This window comes from Gallus gallus, unplaced genomic scaffold (genome assembly GCF_016699485.2).
Source record: "Gallus gallus isolate bGalGal1 unplaced genomic scaffold, bGalGal1.mat.broiler.GRCg7b scaffold_140, whole genome shotgun sequence".
In the NCBI taxonomy this organism is placed as follows: Eukaryota; Metazoa; Chordata; class Aves; order Galliformes; family Phasianidae; genus Gallus; species Gallus gallus.
This window is the reverse complement of record NW_024096092.1, coordinates 1-13,796: the sequence shown is the minus strand read 5'-3', so window position 1 is coordinate 13,796 and position 13,796 is coordinate 1. Positions and strand designations below refer to the sequence as shown.

At 66.9% G+C, this 13,796-nt stretch overlaps 1 protein-coding gene across 1 annotated transcript; it reads left to right on the top strand.

The window, feature by feature from the left end:
• Window positions 1-1,013: 1,013 nt before the first annotated feature.
• LOC121108973 (DENN domain-containing protein 4B-like) lies at window positions 1,014-13,779 on the top strand (the record flags this gene model as incomplete). The annotated part of the gene is made up of 9 exons (XM_040657332.1): window positions 1,014-1,299; window positions 3,394-3,463; window positions 4,307-4,476; window positions 5,942-6,183; window positions 7,303-7,369; window positions 8,469-8,527; window positions 10,088-10,232; window positions 11,731-11,906; window positions 13,663-13,779. Coding segments are annotated over 9 exons (1,332 nt in total), but the record flags the coding sequence as incomplete, so codon positions are not given.
• Window positions 13,780-13,796: the final 17 nt, after the last annotated feature.

Genomic DNA, 13,796 nt, shown 5'->3' with positions numbered 1-13,796 from the left:
CCCCCCCTCTCCCCCCCCATAGTGCCCCCCCCATCCCCATCCCCCCCCCCCCGCAGTGCCCCCCCCGCTCACCGCCCCCCACTCCCCCATAGTGCCCCCCCATCCCCCCCCCATAGTGCCCCACCCCAACCCCCATCCCCCCCATAGTCCCCCCCCCATCCCCCCCCCCCGCCCCCCCCCATAGTGCCCCCCCATAGTGCCCTCCCCCCCTCCTCCCCGCCCCCCCGCAGTTCCCCCGCTCACCGCCCCCCACTCCCCCCATAGTCCCCCCCCCATCCCCCCCCCATAGTGCCCCCCCCATCCCCCATCCCCATCCCCCCCCCCATATTGCCCCCCCTCCCCTCCTCCCCCCCCCCATAGTGCTCCCCCCATCCCCTCCCCCATCCCCCCCCCACCCCCGCAGTCCCCCCGCTCACCGCCCCCCACTCCCCCAATAGTGCCCCCCCATTCCCCCCCCATAGTGCCCCCCCCATCCCCCTATCCCCCCATCCCCTCCCCCCATAGTCCCCCCCCCCTCCCACCCATAGTGCCCCCCCCGCAGGTCCCCCCACTCACCGCCCCCCACTCCCCCCATAGTGCCCCCCATCCCCCCCCATAGTGCCCCCCCCATCCGCCCCCCCCACTCCCCCCATAGTGCCCCCCCATCCCCCCCCCATAGTCCCCCCCCATCCCCCTATCCCCCTCTCCCCCATCCCCCCCCCCCATAGTGCCCCCCCCGCAGTCCCCGCTCACCGCCCCCCACTCCCCCCATAGTCCCCCCCCATCCCCCCCATAGTGCCCCCCCATCCCCCCCCCATAGTGCCCCCCCCATCCCCCCCCCCCCGCAGGTCCCCCCGCTCACCGCCCCCCACTCCCCCATAGTGCCCCCCATTCCCCCCCCATAGTCCCCCCCCCATCCCCCTATCCCCCCATCCCCCCCCATAGTCCCCCCCCCTCCCCCCATAGTGCCCCCCCCGCAGTCCCCGCTCACCGCCCCCCACTCCCCCCATAGTGCCCCCCCCCTCCCCCCATAGCGCCCCCCCCGCAGTCCCCGCTCACCCCCCCCGCAGGGTGCACTGTGAGGGCCGCGATGCGCCCCGCGCGGGTTTCCGCCTGGTGGATACGACGCCGTACAGCCGCTGCGCCAATCTGAGCGCGGGCGGCCCCGGAGCTCCGCGCTGTTTCCTATCGTACCGCCGGGCGGCCGAACGCGGCCACGACGCGCTGGGAGTGACCGACATCTGCCTCGTAATGCCCGGCAAAGGGGAGAGCACTCCGCACACCTTCAGCCGCGTGGAGCGCAGCCTCAACAGCGGCACTGTGCGTGGGGGGGGCGCGGGGGGGGCACGGAGGGGGGGGGGGCACCCGGACACACCCCGAGCACATCGGTGGGGGTGGGGGACCCCCTGAGCCCAGTAGTGTGGGTGGGCAGAAGACACCATGACACCCCCTGATCCCATTAGTGTGGGTGGGGGACCCCCTGAGCCCATTAGTGGGGGTGGGCAGAGGACACCATGACACCCCCTGAGCACATTAGTGGGTGGGGGGGACCCTCCTAATCCCATTAATGTGGGTGGGGGACCCCCCTGAGCCCATCGGTGGGGGTGGGCAGAGGACACCATGACACCCCCTGACCCCATTAATGTGGGTGAGGGACCCCCTGACCCCATTAGTGGGGGTGGGCAGAGGACACCATGACACCCCCTGACCCCATTAGTGGGACTGTGGGACCCCCCTGACCCCATTAGTGTGGGTGGGTAGAGCACACCATGACACCCCCTGACCCTATTATTGTGGGTGGGGGATCCCCTGACCCCATTAATGTGGGTGAGGGACCCTCCTGATCCCATTAATGTGGGTGGGTAGAGGACACCATGACACCCCCTGACCCCATTAGTGGGGGTGGGGGATCCCCTGACCCCATTATTGTGGATGGGGGACCCCGTGATCCCAGTAGTGGGGGTGGGCAGAGGACACCATGACACCCCCTGGCCCCATTAGTGAGGGTGGGGGATCCCCTGACCCCATTATTGTGGATGGGGGACCCCCTGATCCCAGTAGTGGGGGTGGGCAGAGGACACCATGACACCCCCTGGCCCCATTAGTGAGGGTGGGGGATCCCCTGACCCCATTATTGTGGATGGGGGACCCCCTGATCCCAGTAGTGGGGGTGGGCAGAGGACACCATGACACCCCCTGACCCTATTATTGTGGGTGGGTAGAGGACACCATGACACCCCTGACCCCATTAGTAGGATTAGGGGACCCTCTGACCCTATTATTGTGGGTGGGGGACCCCCTGATCCCATTAATGTGGGTGGGGGACCCCCTGATCCCATTAATGTGGGTGGGCAGAGGACACCATGACACCCCCTGACCCCATTAGTGGGACTGTGGGACCCCCCTGACCCCATCAGTGGGGGTGGGTAGAGCACACCATGACACCCCCTGACCCTATCAGTGGGGGTGGGGGACCCCCCTGACCCTATTATTGTGGGTGGGTAGAGGACACCATGACACCCCTGACCCCATTAGTGGGATTGGGAGACCCTCTGACCCTATTATTGTGGGTGGGGGACCCCCTGACCCCATCAGTGGGAGTGGGGCATCCCCTGACCCTATTATTGCGGGTGGGGGACCCCCTGATCCCAGTAGTGTGGGTGGGGGATCCCCTGACCCCATTAATGTGGGTGGGGGACCCCCTGATCCCAGTAGTGGGGGTGGGTAGAGGACACCATGACACCCCTGACCCCATTAGTGGGTGTGGGGGACCCTCCTAATCCCATTAATGTGGGTGGGGGACCCCCCTGACCCCAGTAGTGGGGGTGGGGGATCCCCTGACCCTATTATTGCAGGTGGGGGACCCCCTGACCCCATTAGTGGGGGTGGGGGACCCCCTGATCCCAGTAGTGGGGGTGGGTAGAGGACACCATGACACCCCCTGGCCCTATTATTGTGGGTGGGGGATCCCCTGACCCCATTATTGGGGGTGGGGGATCCTCCTGACCCCATTGCTGTGGATGTGGGACCCTCCTGACCCCCCGGCCCCATTCGTGTGGGTGTGGGACCCCCCTGACCCCATTGCGGTGGGTGCGGGACTGCCCTGACCCCTCCAAACCCCATTAGTGTCGCTGTGAGACCCCCCCGGCCCCATTGCTGTAAGTGTGGGACCCCCTGACCCTATTGTCATGGATGGGGGACCCCCCCGGCCCCATTCGTGTGGGTGTGGGACCCCCCTGACAATCCCCAGACCCACTTCTGTGGGTGTTGGACCCCCTGACCCCATTGCGTGACTGCGGGACCCTTCTGACCCCATTAGTGTGGCTGCGGGACCCCCCTGACCCCCCCCACCCCATTGCTGTGGCTGTGGCCCCCATAGGGCTGTGCTGACCGCTCTGCTCCCCCTCCCCGCAGTGGGGCCCGGCGCTGTTCCTCTGCTACAAACTGTCCATGGCCAAAGGCAACACGTTGGTGTACGAAGCAGGTGGGGTGTGGGGTGGGGGGCAGTGTGGGGTGGGGGCGGTGTGGGGTGTGGGGTGTGGGGCAGTGTGGGGTGGGGGCGGTGTGGGGTGGGGCAGTGTGGGGCTGTGGGATGTGGGGCAGTGTGGGGTGGGGGGCAGTGTGGGATGGAGGGGTGGGGGGCAGTGTGGGGTGGGGGGGCAGTGTGGGGTGGGGGCTGTGGGGTGGTGGGCAGTGGGGCAGTGTGGGGCTGTGGGATGTGGGGCTGTGGGGCTGTGGGATGGGGGATGTGGGGGGGAGGGGTGGTGGGCAGTGGGGCTGTGGGATGGGGGGCAGTGGGGCTGTGGGGCTGTGGGATGGGAGGTGTGGGGTGGAGGGGTGGTGGGCAGTGGGGTGGTGGTGCCCCACACCTCACCCCCCCTCACCCCTCACCCCACCCCACTGCACCCCACACTCTGCCCCACACCTCACCCCTCACCTCACCCCACTTCACCCCACACCTCACCCCACACTCTGCCCCACACCCCACCCCTCACCCCACTGCACCCCACACCTCACCCCTCACCTCACCCCACTGCACCCCCCCTCACCCCCCGCCCCGCCCCACACCCCACCCCCGACCCCTCACCCCCCACTGTGCCCCACACCCCCCACCTCACCCCACTGCACCCCTCCTCACCCCCCACTCTGCCCCACACCCCATCCCTCACCCCCCTCACCCCCCACTGCCCCACACCTCACCCCATCCCTCACCCCCCCCTCACCCCCCCCTGACCCTCCGCCCCGCCCACCCCTGACCCCCCCGACCCCCCTGACCCCCCCGACCCCCCGCCCCACACCCCCCCCCGCCCCCCCCCCCCCCCCCCAGGGCTGCTGTGCCGTTACCCCGAGGAGGACAGCGCGTCGTTCCCTCTGCCGGACTCCGTTCCCGTCTTCTGCCTCCCGATGGGGGCCACCATTGAGAGTTGGCCGTCCGGCACCAAATACCCACTGCCCGTCTTCTCCACCTTCGTGCTCACCGGAGCCTCCGGGGACAAGGCAGGGCGGCTGGGGGGCGGCTGGGGGGCGGCTGGGGGCACGCTATGGGGCGGCTGGGGGCACGCTGTGGGGCACACTGTGGGGCACGCTATGGGGCGGCTGGGGGGCGGCTGGGGGGCACGCTGGGAGGCAGGCTGGGGGCAGGCTGTGGGGCACGCTATGGGGCAGGCTGGGGGGCACGCTGGGGGGCACGCTATGGGGCAGACAGTGGGTCACGCTATGGGGCGGCTAGGGGGCAGGCTGTGGGGCACGCTGTGGGGCAGGCTGTGGGTCACGCTATGGGGTGGCTGAGGGCACGCTGTGGGGCACGCTGGGGGGCAGCTGGGGGTCACGCTATGGGGCAGACAATGGGTCACACTGTGGGGGCGGCTGTGGGGCAGCGGGTTGTGGGGCGGCTGGGGGGCGGGCTGTGGGTAACTCTGTGGGTCACACTATGGGGCAGGCTGTGGGTCATGCTATGGGGCAGACAATGGGTCACGCTATGGGGCGGCTGGGGGGCGGCTGTGGGTCATGCTATGGGGCAGGCTGTGGGTCACGCTATGGGGTGGCTGGGGAGCGGCTGTGGGTCATGCTATGGGGCAGACTGTGGGTCACGCTATGGGGTGGCTGGGGAGCGGCTGTGGGTCATGCTATGGGGCAGCTCTGGGTGATGCTATGGGTCACGCTATGGGGCAGCCACAGGGCAGCTCTGGGTCACGCTATGGGGCAGCTCTGGGTCATGCTGTGGGTCATGCTATGGGGCAGCTCTGGGTCACACTGTGGGGCATCCATGGGTCATGCTATGGGGCACGCTATGGGGCAGCTCTGGGTCACGCTGTGGGGCAGGCTGTGGGTCACGCTATGGGGCAGCCGTGGGGCAGCTCTGGGTCATGCTATGGGGCAGCTCTGGGTCGCGCTATGGGGCAGGCCATGGGTCACGCTATGGGGCAGCTCTGGGTCACGCTGTGGGGCAGGCCGTGGGTCACGCTATGGGGCAGCGATGGGTCACGCTATGGGGCAGCCGTGTGTCACGCTATGGGGCAGCTCTGGGTCACGCTGTGGGTCACGCTGTGGGGCAGGCCATGGGTCACGCTATGGGTCACGCTATGGGGCAGCTCTGGGTCACGCTGTGGGGTATCCATGGGTCACTCTGTGGGTCACGCTATGGGGCAGCTGTGGGTCACGCTATGGGGCAGCCGCGGGTCACGCTATGGGGCAGCTCTGGGTCACGCTGTGGGTCATGCTGTGGGTCACGCTGTGGGGCAGGCCATGGGTCACGCTATGGGTCACGCTATGGGGCAGCTCTGGGTGACGCTGTGGGGCAGCCGTGGGTCACGCTATGGGGCAGCCATGAGTCACGCTATGGGTTACGCTATGGGGCAGGCCGCGGGTCACGCTGTGGGTCACGCTATGGGGCAGCTCTGGGTGACGCTATGGGGCAGCCGTGGGGCAGCTGCGGGCGCTCTCCGCTCCCCCTCCCCCCCAGGTCTATGGGGCCGCCATTCAGTTCCATGAGCCGTTCCCCCCCGAGCGGCTGTCGGAGAAGCAGCGGCTGCGCCTCGGGCTGCTCAGCGTGGTGGACCGCCGGCCCGTGGGGGGGCGCTCCGTGCACAGCCGGAAGAGTATCTGCGTGTTGTCCCATTGGCCGTTCTTCGACGTGTTCCGCAAATTCCTTATGTTCATCTACCGCTACTCCGTGTCGGGGCCCCACGTGCTGCCCTTGGAGGCGTGAGAGCCGTGGGGCGGCCGTGGGGCTGTGGGGCGGCCGTGGGGCGGCGGTGGGGCAGGACATAGGGCAGGAAGTGGGTCACGCTATGGGGCAGCTGTGGGTCATGCTATGACCTGTGGGGCTGTGGGGCCGTGGGACTGTGGGGCGGCGGTGGGGGCAGGCCACAGGGCAGGAAGTGGGTCATGCTATGGGGCAGCTATGGGGCAGCCATGGGTCATGTCATGACCTGTGGGACTGTGGGGCTGTGGGGTGGCTGTGGGGCAGCTGTGGGGCAGGCAGTGGGTCACGCTATGGGGCAGCCGTGGGTCATGCTATGACCTGTGGGGCTGTGGGGCTATGGGGCTGTGGGGTGGCTGTGGGGCAGGCCGTAGGGCAGGAAGTGGGTCACGCTATGGGGCAGCTATGGGGCAGCCATGGGTCATGCCATGACCCGTGGGACCATGGGGCTGTGGGGTGGCCGTGGGGCTGTGGGGCAGGCCGTAGGGCAGGCAGTGGGTCATGCTATGGGGCAGGCAATGGAGTTGGCTATGGGGCAGGCTGTGGGTCACGCGATGGGTAATTCTATGGGTCACGCTATGGGGCAGCTATGGGGCAGCCGTGGGTCACGCTATGACCCATGGGGCCGTGGGGCTGTGGGGCTGTGGGGCGGCTGTGGGGCTGTGGAGTGGCTGTGGGGCCGTGGGGCTGTGGGGTGGCCGTGGGACTGTGGGGTGGCTGTGGGGTAGGCCATAGGGCAGGCAGTGGGTCACGCTGTGGGTGACACTATGAGGCAGGCCGTAGGGCAGGCAGTGGGGCAGCTATGGGGCAGCCATGGGTCACGCTATGACCCGTGGGGCGGTGGGGCCGTGGGGTGGCTGTGGGTCCGTGGGGCTGTGGGGCAGCCGTGGGGCCATGGGGCGGCTGTGGGGCCGTGGGGCCGTGGGGCGGCTGTGGGGTGGTGGGGCCGTGGGGTGGCTGTGGGGCCGTGGGGCTGTGGGGCAGCCGTGGGGCTGTGGGGCGGCTGTGGGGCCGTGGGGCTGTGGGGCAGCCGTGGGGCGGCTGTGGGGCTGTGGGGCGGCTGTGGGGCGGCCTTTGGGCGCTGCTGTGGCCCCACACCCACGTGTGCCCCCCCCCTTCAGGCACATCGCCCACTTCATGCACAACGTCCCCTTCCCGTCCCCGCAGCGCCCACGGATCCTCGTGCAGGTGTGTGTGCGACCCCATCACCCCATAACTCCATCACCCCATAACCCCATCACCCCATCACCCCATAACCCCACAGCCCCATCACTCCATCACCCCATAACCCCACAGCCACATCACCCCATCACCCCATAACCCCATCACCCCATAACCCCATCACCCCATCACCTCATCACCCCATAACCGCACAGCCCCATCACCCCATCACCCCACAGCCCCATCACCCCATCACCCCCTCACCCCATCGGTACCACAACCCCATCAGCCCACAGCCCCATAACCCCACAGCCACATCACCCCATCACCCCATAACCCCCTCACCCCATAACCACATCGCTCCTCAGCCCCATCACCCCATCACTGCTATAACCCCATCACCCCACATCCCCATCACCCCACAGTTCCATCACCCCATACCCCCATCAGTACCATCGCCCCATCACAGCACAACCCCATCACTGTTATCTCTCTGTCACCCCATAACTTCATCACCCCATATCCCCATCACTCCCTGTCCCCGTATCACCCCACATCCCTACCACCCCATAACTTCATCACCCCATCCCCCCACATCCCCATCACCCCATAACCTATCAGTCCTCATCCCCATCGCCCCACATCCCCATCGCCCCACATCCCCATCGCCCCATATCCCCATCGCCCCATATCCTCATGCCCCCATATCCCCATCCCCCACATCCCCATCACCCGCTGTCCCCATATTACCCCACATCCCCCTCACCCCATATCCCCATCCCCCCACACCCCATCCCCCACATCCCCACCACCCCATATCCCCATCAGCCTTCATCCCCATCACCCCATAACCCCACCACCCCATATCCCCACCACCCCATAACCCCACCACCCCATCCCCCCACATCCCCATCCCCCCACATCCCCACCACCCCATATCCCCACCACCCCATATCCCCACCACCCCATATCCCCACATCCCCATCACCCCATATCCCCAACCCCCACACCCCCACCACCCCATATCCCCATATCACCTCCCCCCCCATCACCTCCATATCCCCCCCCGTCCCACCCCCCCTCCCCCCCGTGTGTCCCCGCAGCCGCCCTCACTGTCGCCCCACAGATGTCCCCCTACGACAGTCTGCTGCTGTGTCAGCCCGTCTCCTCGCCGCTGCCGCTCAGGTGGGGGCACAGCCGTGGGGGGACAGCAATGGGGGCACAGCAGTGGGGGGACAGCAATGGGGGCACAGCCGTGGGGGGACAGCAATGGGGGCACAGCAATGGGGGCACAGCCGTGGGGGGACAGCAATGGGGGCACAGTGGTGGGGGCACAGTGGTGGGGGCACAGGGATGGAGTTAAAGGGATGGGGGCACAGCAATGGGGGCACAGGGATGGGGGCACAGGGATGGGAACACAGTAATGGGGGCATAGGGATGGGGTTAAAGGGATGGGGGCACAGTAATGGGGTTACAGGGATGGGGGCACAGTAATGGGGTCATAGGGATGGGGGCACAGGCATGGGGACACAGCAGTGGGGACATAGCGGTGGGGTCACAGCAATGGGGTCACAGGGATGGGGGCACAGGGATGGGGATACAGGGATGGGAACACAGCAATGGGGTCATAGGGATGGGGTTAAAGGGATGGGGGCACAGCAATGGGGTCACAGGGATGGGGATGCAGCAATGGGGTCACAGGGGTGGGGTCACAGCAGTGGGGTCACAGCAGTGGGGTCACACTGATGGGGAGACGTTGGAGGGCATCGGGGTGGCGGTGCATTGGGGCGCATCGGGGTGCATTGGGGTGGCGGTGTGTTGGGTCGGGGCGGTGCATTGTGGTGGCGGTGCTTTGGGGTGGGGCGGTGCATCGGGGTGCCTTGGGGTGCATTGGGGTGGCGATGCATCGGGGTGCATTGGGGTGCATTGGGGTGGCGGTGCATTGGGGTGCATTGGGGTGGCGATGCATCGGGGTGCATTGGGGTGCATTGGGGTGGCGGTGCATTGGGTTGGGGTGGCCCATTGGGGCGCATTGGGGTGCATTGGGTTGGGGCGGTGCATTGGGGTGGCAGTGCATTGGGGTGCATTGGGGTGCATTGGGGTGGCGGTGCGTTGGGTCGGAGTGGTGCATCGGGGTGCATTGGGGTGGCAGTGCTTTGGGGTGGCGGTGCATTGGGTTGGGGTGGTGCATCGGGGTGCATTGGGGTGCGTTGGGGTGGCGGTGCATCGGGGTGGCGGTGTGTTGGGGTGGCGGTGCATTGGGGTGCCTCGGGGTGCCTCGGGGTGCATCGGGGTGGCGGTGCATTGGGTCAGGGCGGTGCATTGGGGCGCATTGGGGTGGCGGTGCATTGGGGTGGCGGTGCATTGGGGTGGTGGTGCGTTGGGGTGCATCGGGGTGGTGGTGCATTGGGGTGGCGGTGTGTTGGGGTGCATCGGGGTGGCGGTGCATTGGGGGCGCATTGGGGTGGCGGTGCATTGGGGCGTGTTGGGGTGGCGGTGCATCGGGGTGGCGGTGCGTTGGGGTGCATCGGGGTGGCGGTGCATCGGGGTGGCGGTGCGTTGGGGTGCATTGGGGTGGTGGTGCATCGGGGTGGCGGTGCATTGGGGCGCATCGGGGCGCATCGGGGCGCATTGGGGTGGTGGTGCATTGGGTTGGGGTGGTGCATCGGGGTGCATCGGGGTGGCGGTGCATCGGGGCGCGTCGGGGCGCCGCTGTGGGGTCCCGGTGCTGACGCCCCCCCGCAGCGGGGCGAGCTTCGTGACGCTGCTGCAGACGGTGGGCGCGGAGCACGCGCTGACGCTGCTGCTGGCCGTGCTGACCGAGCAGAAGCTGCTCATCCACTCCCTGCGGCCCGACGTCCTCACCAGCGTGGGGGAGGCGCTCGTGTCGGTGAGGGGGGGGGGCGGGGGGGGCGGGGGGGGTTGGGGTGGGGGGGGGTTGGGGGGATGGGGAGGGATGGGGGGGGCTGGGGGGGGCGGTTTGGGGATAGGGACTGGATGGGGGTTTGGGATGGGGGGGTTTGGGGGGGCAGTTTGGGGATGGGGGGGATGGGGGTTTGGGATGGGGGGAATTTGGGGGGTGGTTTGGGGGGGCTGTGGGTTTGGGATGGGGGGGTTTGGGATGGAGGGGGTTGGGGGTGTGGCAGGGGGAGGGGTTGGGGGGGGGATGGGGGGGTTGGGGGTTTGGGGGTTTTTTGGGGGTTTGGGGCGGGGGGGGTTGGTGGTTTTCGGGGGTTTTTTGGAGGGGGTTTGGGGTGGGGGGGGTTGGTCGTTTGGGGGGCTTCTGGGGGGGTTTGGGGTGGGGCGGTTGGTGGTTTTTGGGGGGGTTTTGGGGTGTTTGGGGGGTTGGTGGTTTTGGGGGTTTTTAGTGGGGTTTTGGGGGATTGGGGGGGTTGGTGGTTTTGGGGGGGCTTTTGGGGGGGTTTTGGTGTTTTTTGGGGGGTTGGGGTTTTTGGGGGTTTGGGGTGGGGCGGTTGGTGGTTTGGGGGGTTTTTGGGGGATTGGGGGGGTTGGTGGTTTTGGGGGGGGGGTTGGGGTGGGGGGGTTGGTGTTTTCGGGGGTTTTTGGTGGGGTTTTGGGGCGTTGGGGGGTTGTTGGTTTTGGGGGTTTTAGTGGGGTTTTGGGGCGTTGGGTGGGGGTTGGTGGTTTTGGGGTTTTGGGGCGTTGGGGGGGTTTGGTGTTTTGGGGGGTTTTGGTGGGGTTTTGGGGCGTTGGGGGGGTTTGGTGTTTTGGGGTTTTTGGTGGGGTTTTGGGGGATTGGGGCGTTGGTGTTTTGGGGGGTTTTAGTGGGGTTTTGGGGCGTTGGGAGGGGTTGGTGTTTTGGGGTTTTTGGTGGGGTTTTGGGGCGTTGGGGGGGGGGTTGGTGTTTTGGGGTTTTTGGTGGGGTTTTGGGGCGTTGGGTGGGGGTTGGTGGTTTTGGGGTTTTGGGGCGTTGGGGGGGTTTGGTGTTTTGGGGTTTTTGGTGGGGTTTTGGGGCGTTGGGTGGGGGTTGGTGTTTTGGGGGGTTTTAGTGGGGTTTTGGGGCGTTGGGGGGGTTGGTGTTTTGGGGTTTTAGTGGGGTTTTGGGGCGTTGGGGGGTTGGTGTTTTGGGGTTTTGGGGCGTTGGGGGGGGTTGGTGTTTTGGGGGGTTTTTGGTGGGGTTTTGGGGCGTTGGGGGGGGTTGGTGTTTTGGGGTTTTAGTGGGGTTTTGGGGCGTTGGGGGGTTGGTGTTTTGGGGTTTTGGGGCGTTGGGGGGGGTTGGTGTTTTGGGGGGTTTTTGGTGGGGTTTTGGGGCGTTGGGGGGGTTGGTGTTCTGGGGTTTTGGGGTGTTGGGGGGGTTTGGTGTTTTGGGGTTTTAGTGGGGTTTTGGGGCGCTGGGGGCGCCGCGCTGACCGCTGTGCTGTCCCCAGATGATCTTCCCCCTGCGCTGGCAGTGCCCGTACATCCCGCTGTGCCCGCTGGCGCTGTGCGACGTGCTGAGTGCCCCCGTGCCCTTCGTTGTAGGCCTCCATTCCAGCTACTTCGACCTCCACGAGCCGCCCCGCGACGTCATCTTCGTGGACCTCGACACCAACAGCATCTTCCAGTGAGCGGCCGCCGCGCCGCTCCGCGTGGGGCCGGGGGGCAGCGGGGGTGTGGGGCGGGCGGAGTGGTGGTGGGAGCGGGGCGGAGGGGAGGGGGCAAGGGTACGGGGGTGGACGTGGTTGTGGGGGCACGGTTATGGGGATGGATGTGGTTATGGGGGTGGATGTGGTTATGGGGGTGGACATGGTTATGGGGACGAGGTTATGGGGGTGGGTGTGATTATGGGGACATGGTTATGGGGGTGGACGTGGTTATGGGGGTGGACGTGGTTATGGGGGTGGACGTGGTTATGGGGGTGGATGTGGTTATGGGGGTGGACATGGTTATGGGGACGAGGTTATGGGGGTGGGTGTGATTATGGGGACATGGTTATGGGGGTGGATGTGGTTATGGGGGTGGACGTGGTTATGGGGGTGGACGTGGTTATGGGGACGTGGCAGTGGGAACATGGCAGTGGGGATGGACGTGGTTATGGAGGTGGATGTGGTTATGGGGACGCGGTTACGGGGATGGATGTGGCAATGGGGATGGACGTGGTTATGGGGGTGGAAGTGGTTATGGGGACATGGCAATGGGGATGGACGTGGTTATGGGGATGGACATGGTTATGGGGACATGGCAATGGGGATGGACGTGGCAGTGGGGATGGACGTGGTTATGGGGGTGGATGTGGTCATGGGGATGTGGGGTTGGGGACATAGCAGTGGGAGTGGATGTGGTTATGGGGACATGGCAATGGGGACATGGAAATGGGGACGTGGTTATGGGGGTGGACGTGGTTATGGAGACATGGTTGTAGGGACGTGGTTACAGGGATGGACGTGGTTATGGGGACGTGGTTATGGGGACATAGCAGTAGGGACGGGTGTGGTTATGGGGACATGGCAATGGGGATGGACGTGGTTATGGGGACATGGCAATGGGGGTGGATGTGGTTATGGGGTCATGGCAATGGGGGTGGATGTGGTTATGGGGTCATGGCAATGGGGGCATGGCAACGGGGCCGTGGTTATGGGGATGGATGTGGTTATGGGGACGTGGCAGTGGGGATGGACGTGGTTATGGGGACGTGGCAGCGGTGAGGGGGTGCCTGTTGGGGGCTGTGGGTTGGTGTGGGGGAAGGTTTGGGGTGCAGGGAAGGTGGTTGGGGGTGTTGGGGGTGCCTCGTTTGGGGGTGCTGGGTTTGCTGGGTGCCAGGGCTTTTGGGGTGCTGGGGAGCCAGGTTTGGGGTGCTGGGATGCTCGGGGTGGGATGCTGGGTTTTTGGGGTGCTGAGATTCCAGGTTTTGGGGACCCTGGGGGGAATGGGGGGTGGGATGCTTGGGGTGGGGTGCTGGGCTGCCAGGTTTGGGGGTGTTGGGGGGGCTGAGATGCTCGTGTTGGGGTGCTGGGTGCTGACGGAGGCTTTGGGGGTGCTGGGGGGGGCTGGGACCCTCAGTGTGGGGTGTGGGGGTGCTGGGTTTGCTGGGTGCCAGGTTTGGGGTGCTGGAGGGGGCTGGGACCCTCAGTGTGGGGGGTTCTGGGTTTGCTGGGTGCCGTGGCTTTTGGGGTGCTGTGCTGCCAGGTTTGGGGTGCCGGGTGCGGATGGAGGCATTGGGGTGCTGCGGAGCTCCAGGTGTGGGGCGCTGGGGGGGGGGGGGGGGGGGGGTTTGCCGAGCAGATGAGATGAGGTCGGCATTGAGGTTGGGGCGCTGGGTGTTGGGGGGGGTCCCACCCGGGGGGGTGCGGCCCTGCAGCCCCCACACCGTCCCCCCCCAGGAGCGAGGAGCGCAAACTGCTGTCCCCGCGGGCGCTGCCCCGCCGGCCCTGCAAAGTGCTGCTGTCCTCCCTGCACAGCCTCTCCCAGCAGCTGCACGAGAGTGAGCGGGGCTGGGGGTCGGGGGGGGGTTTGG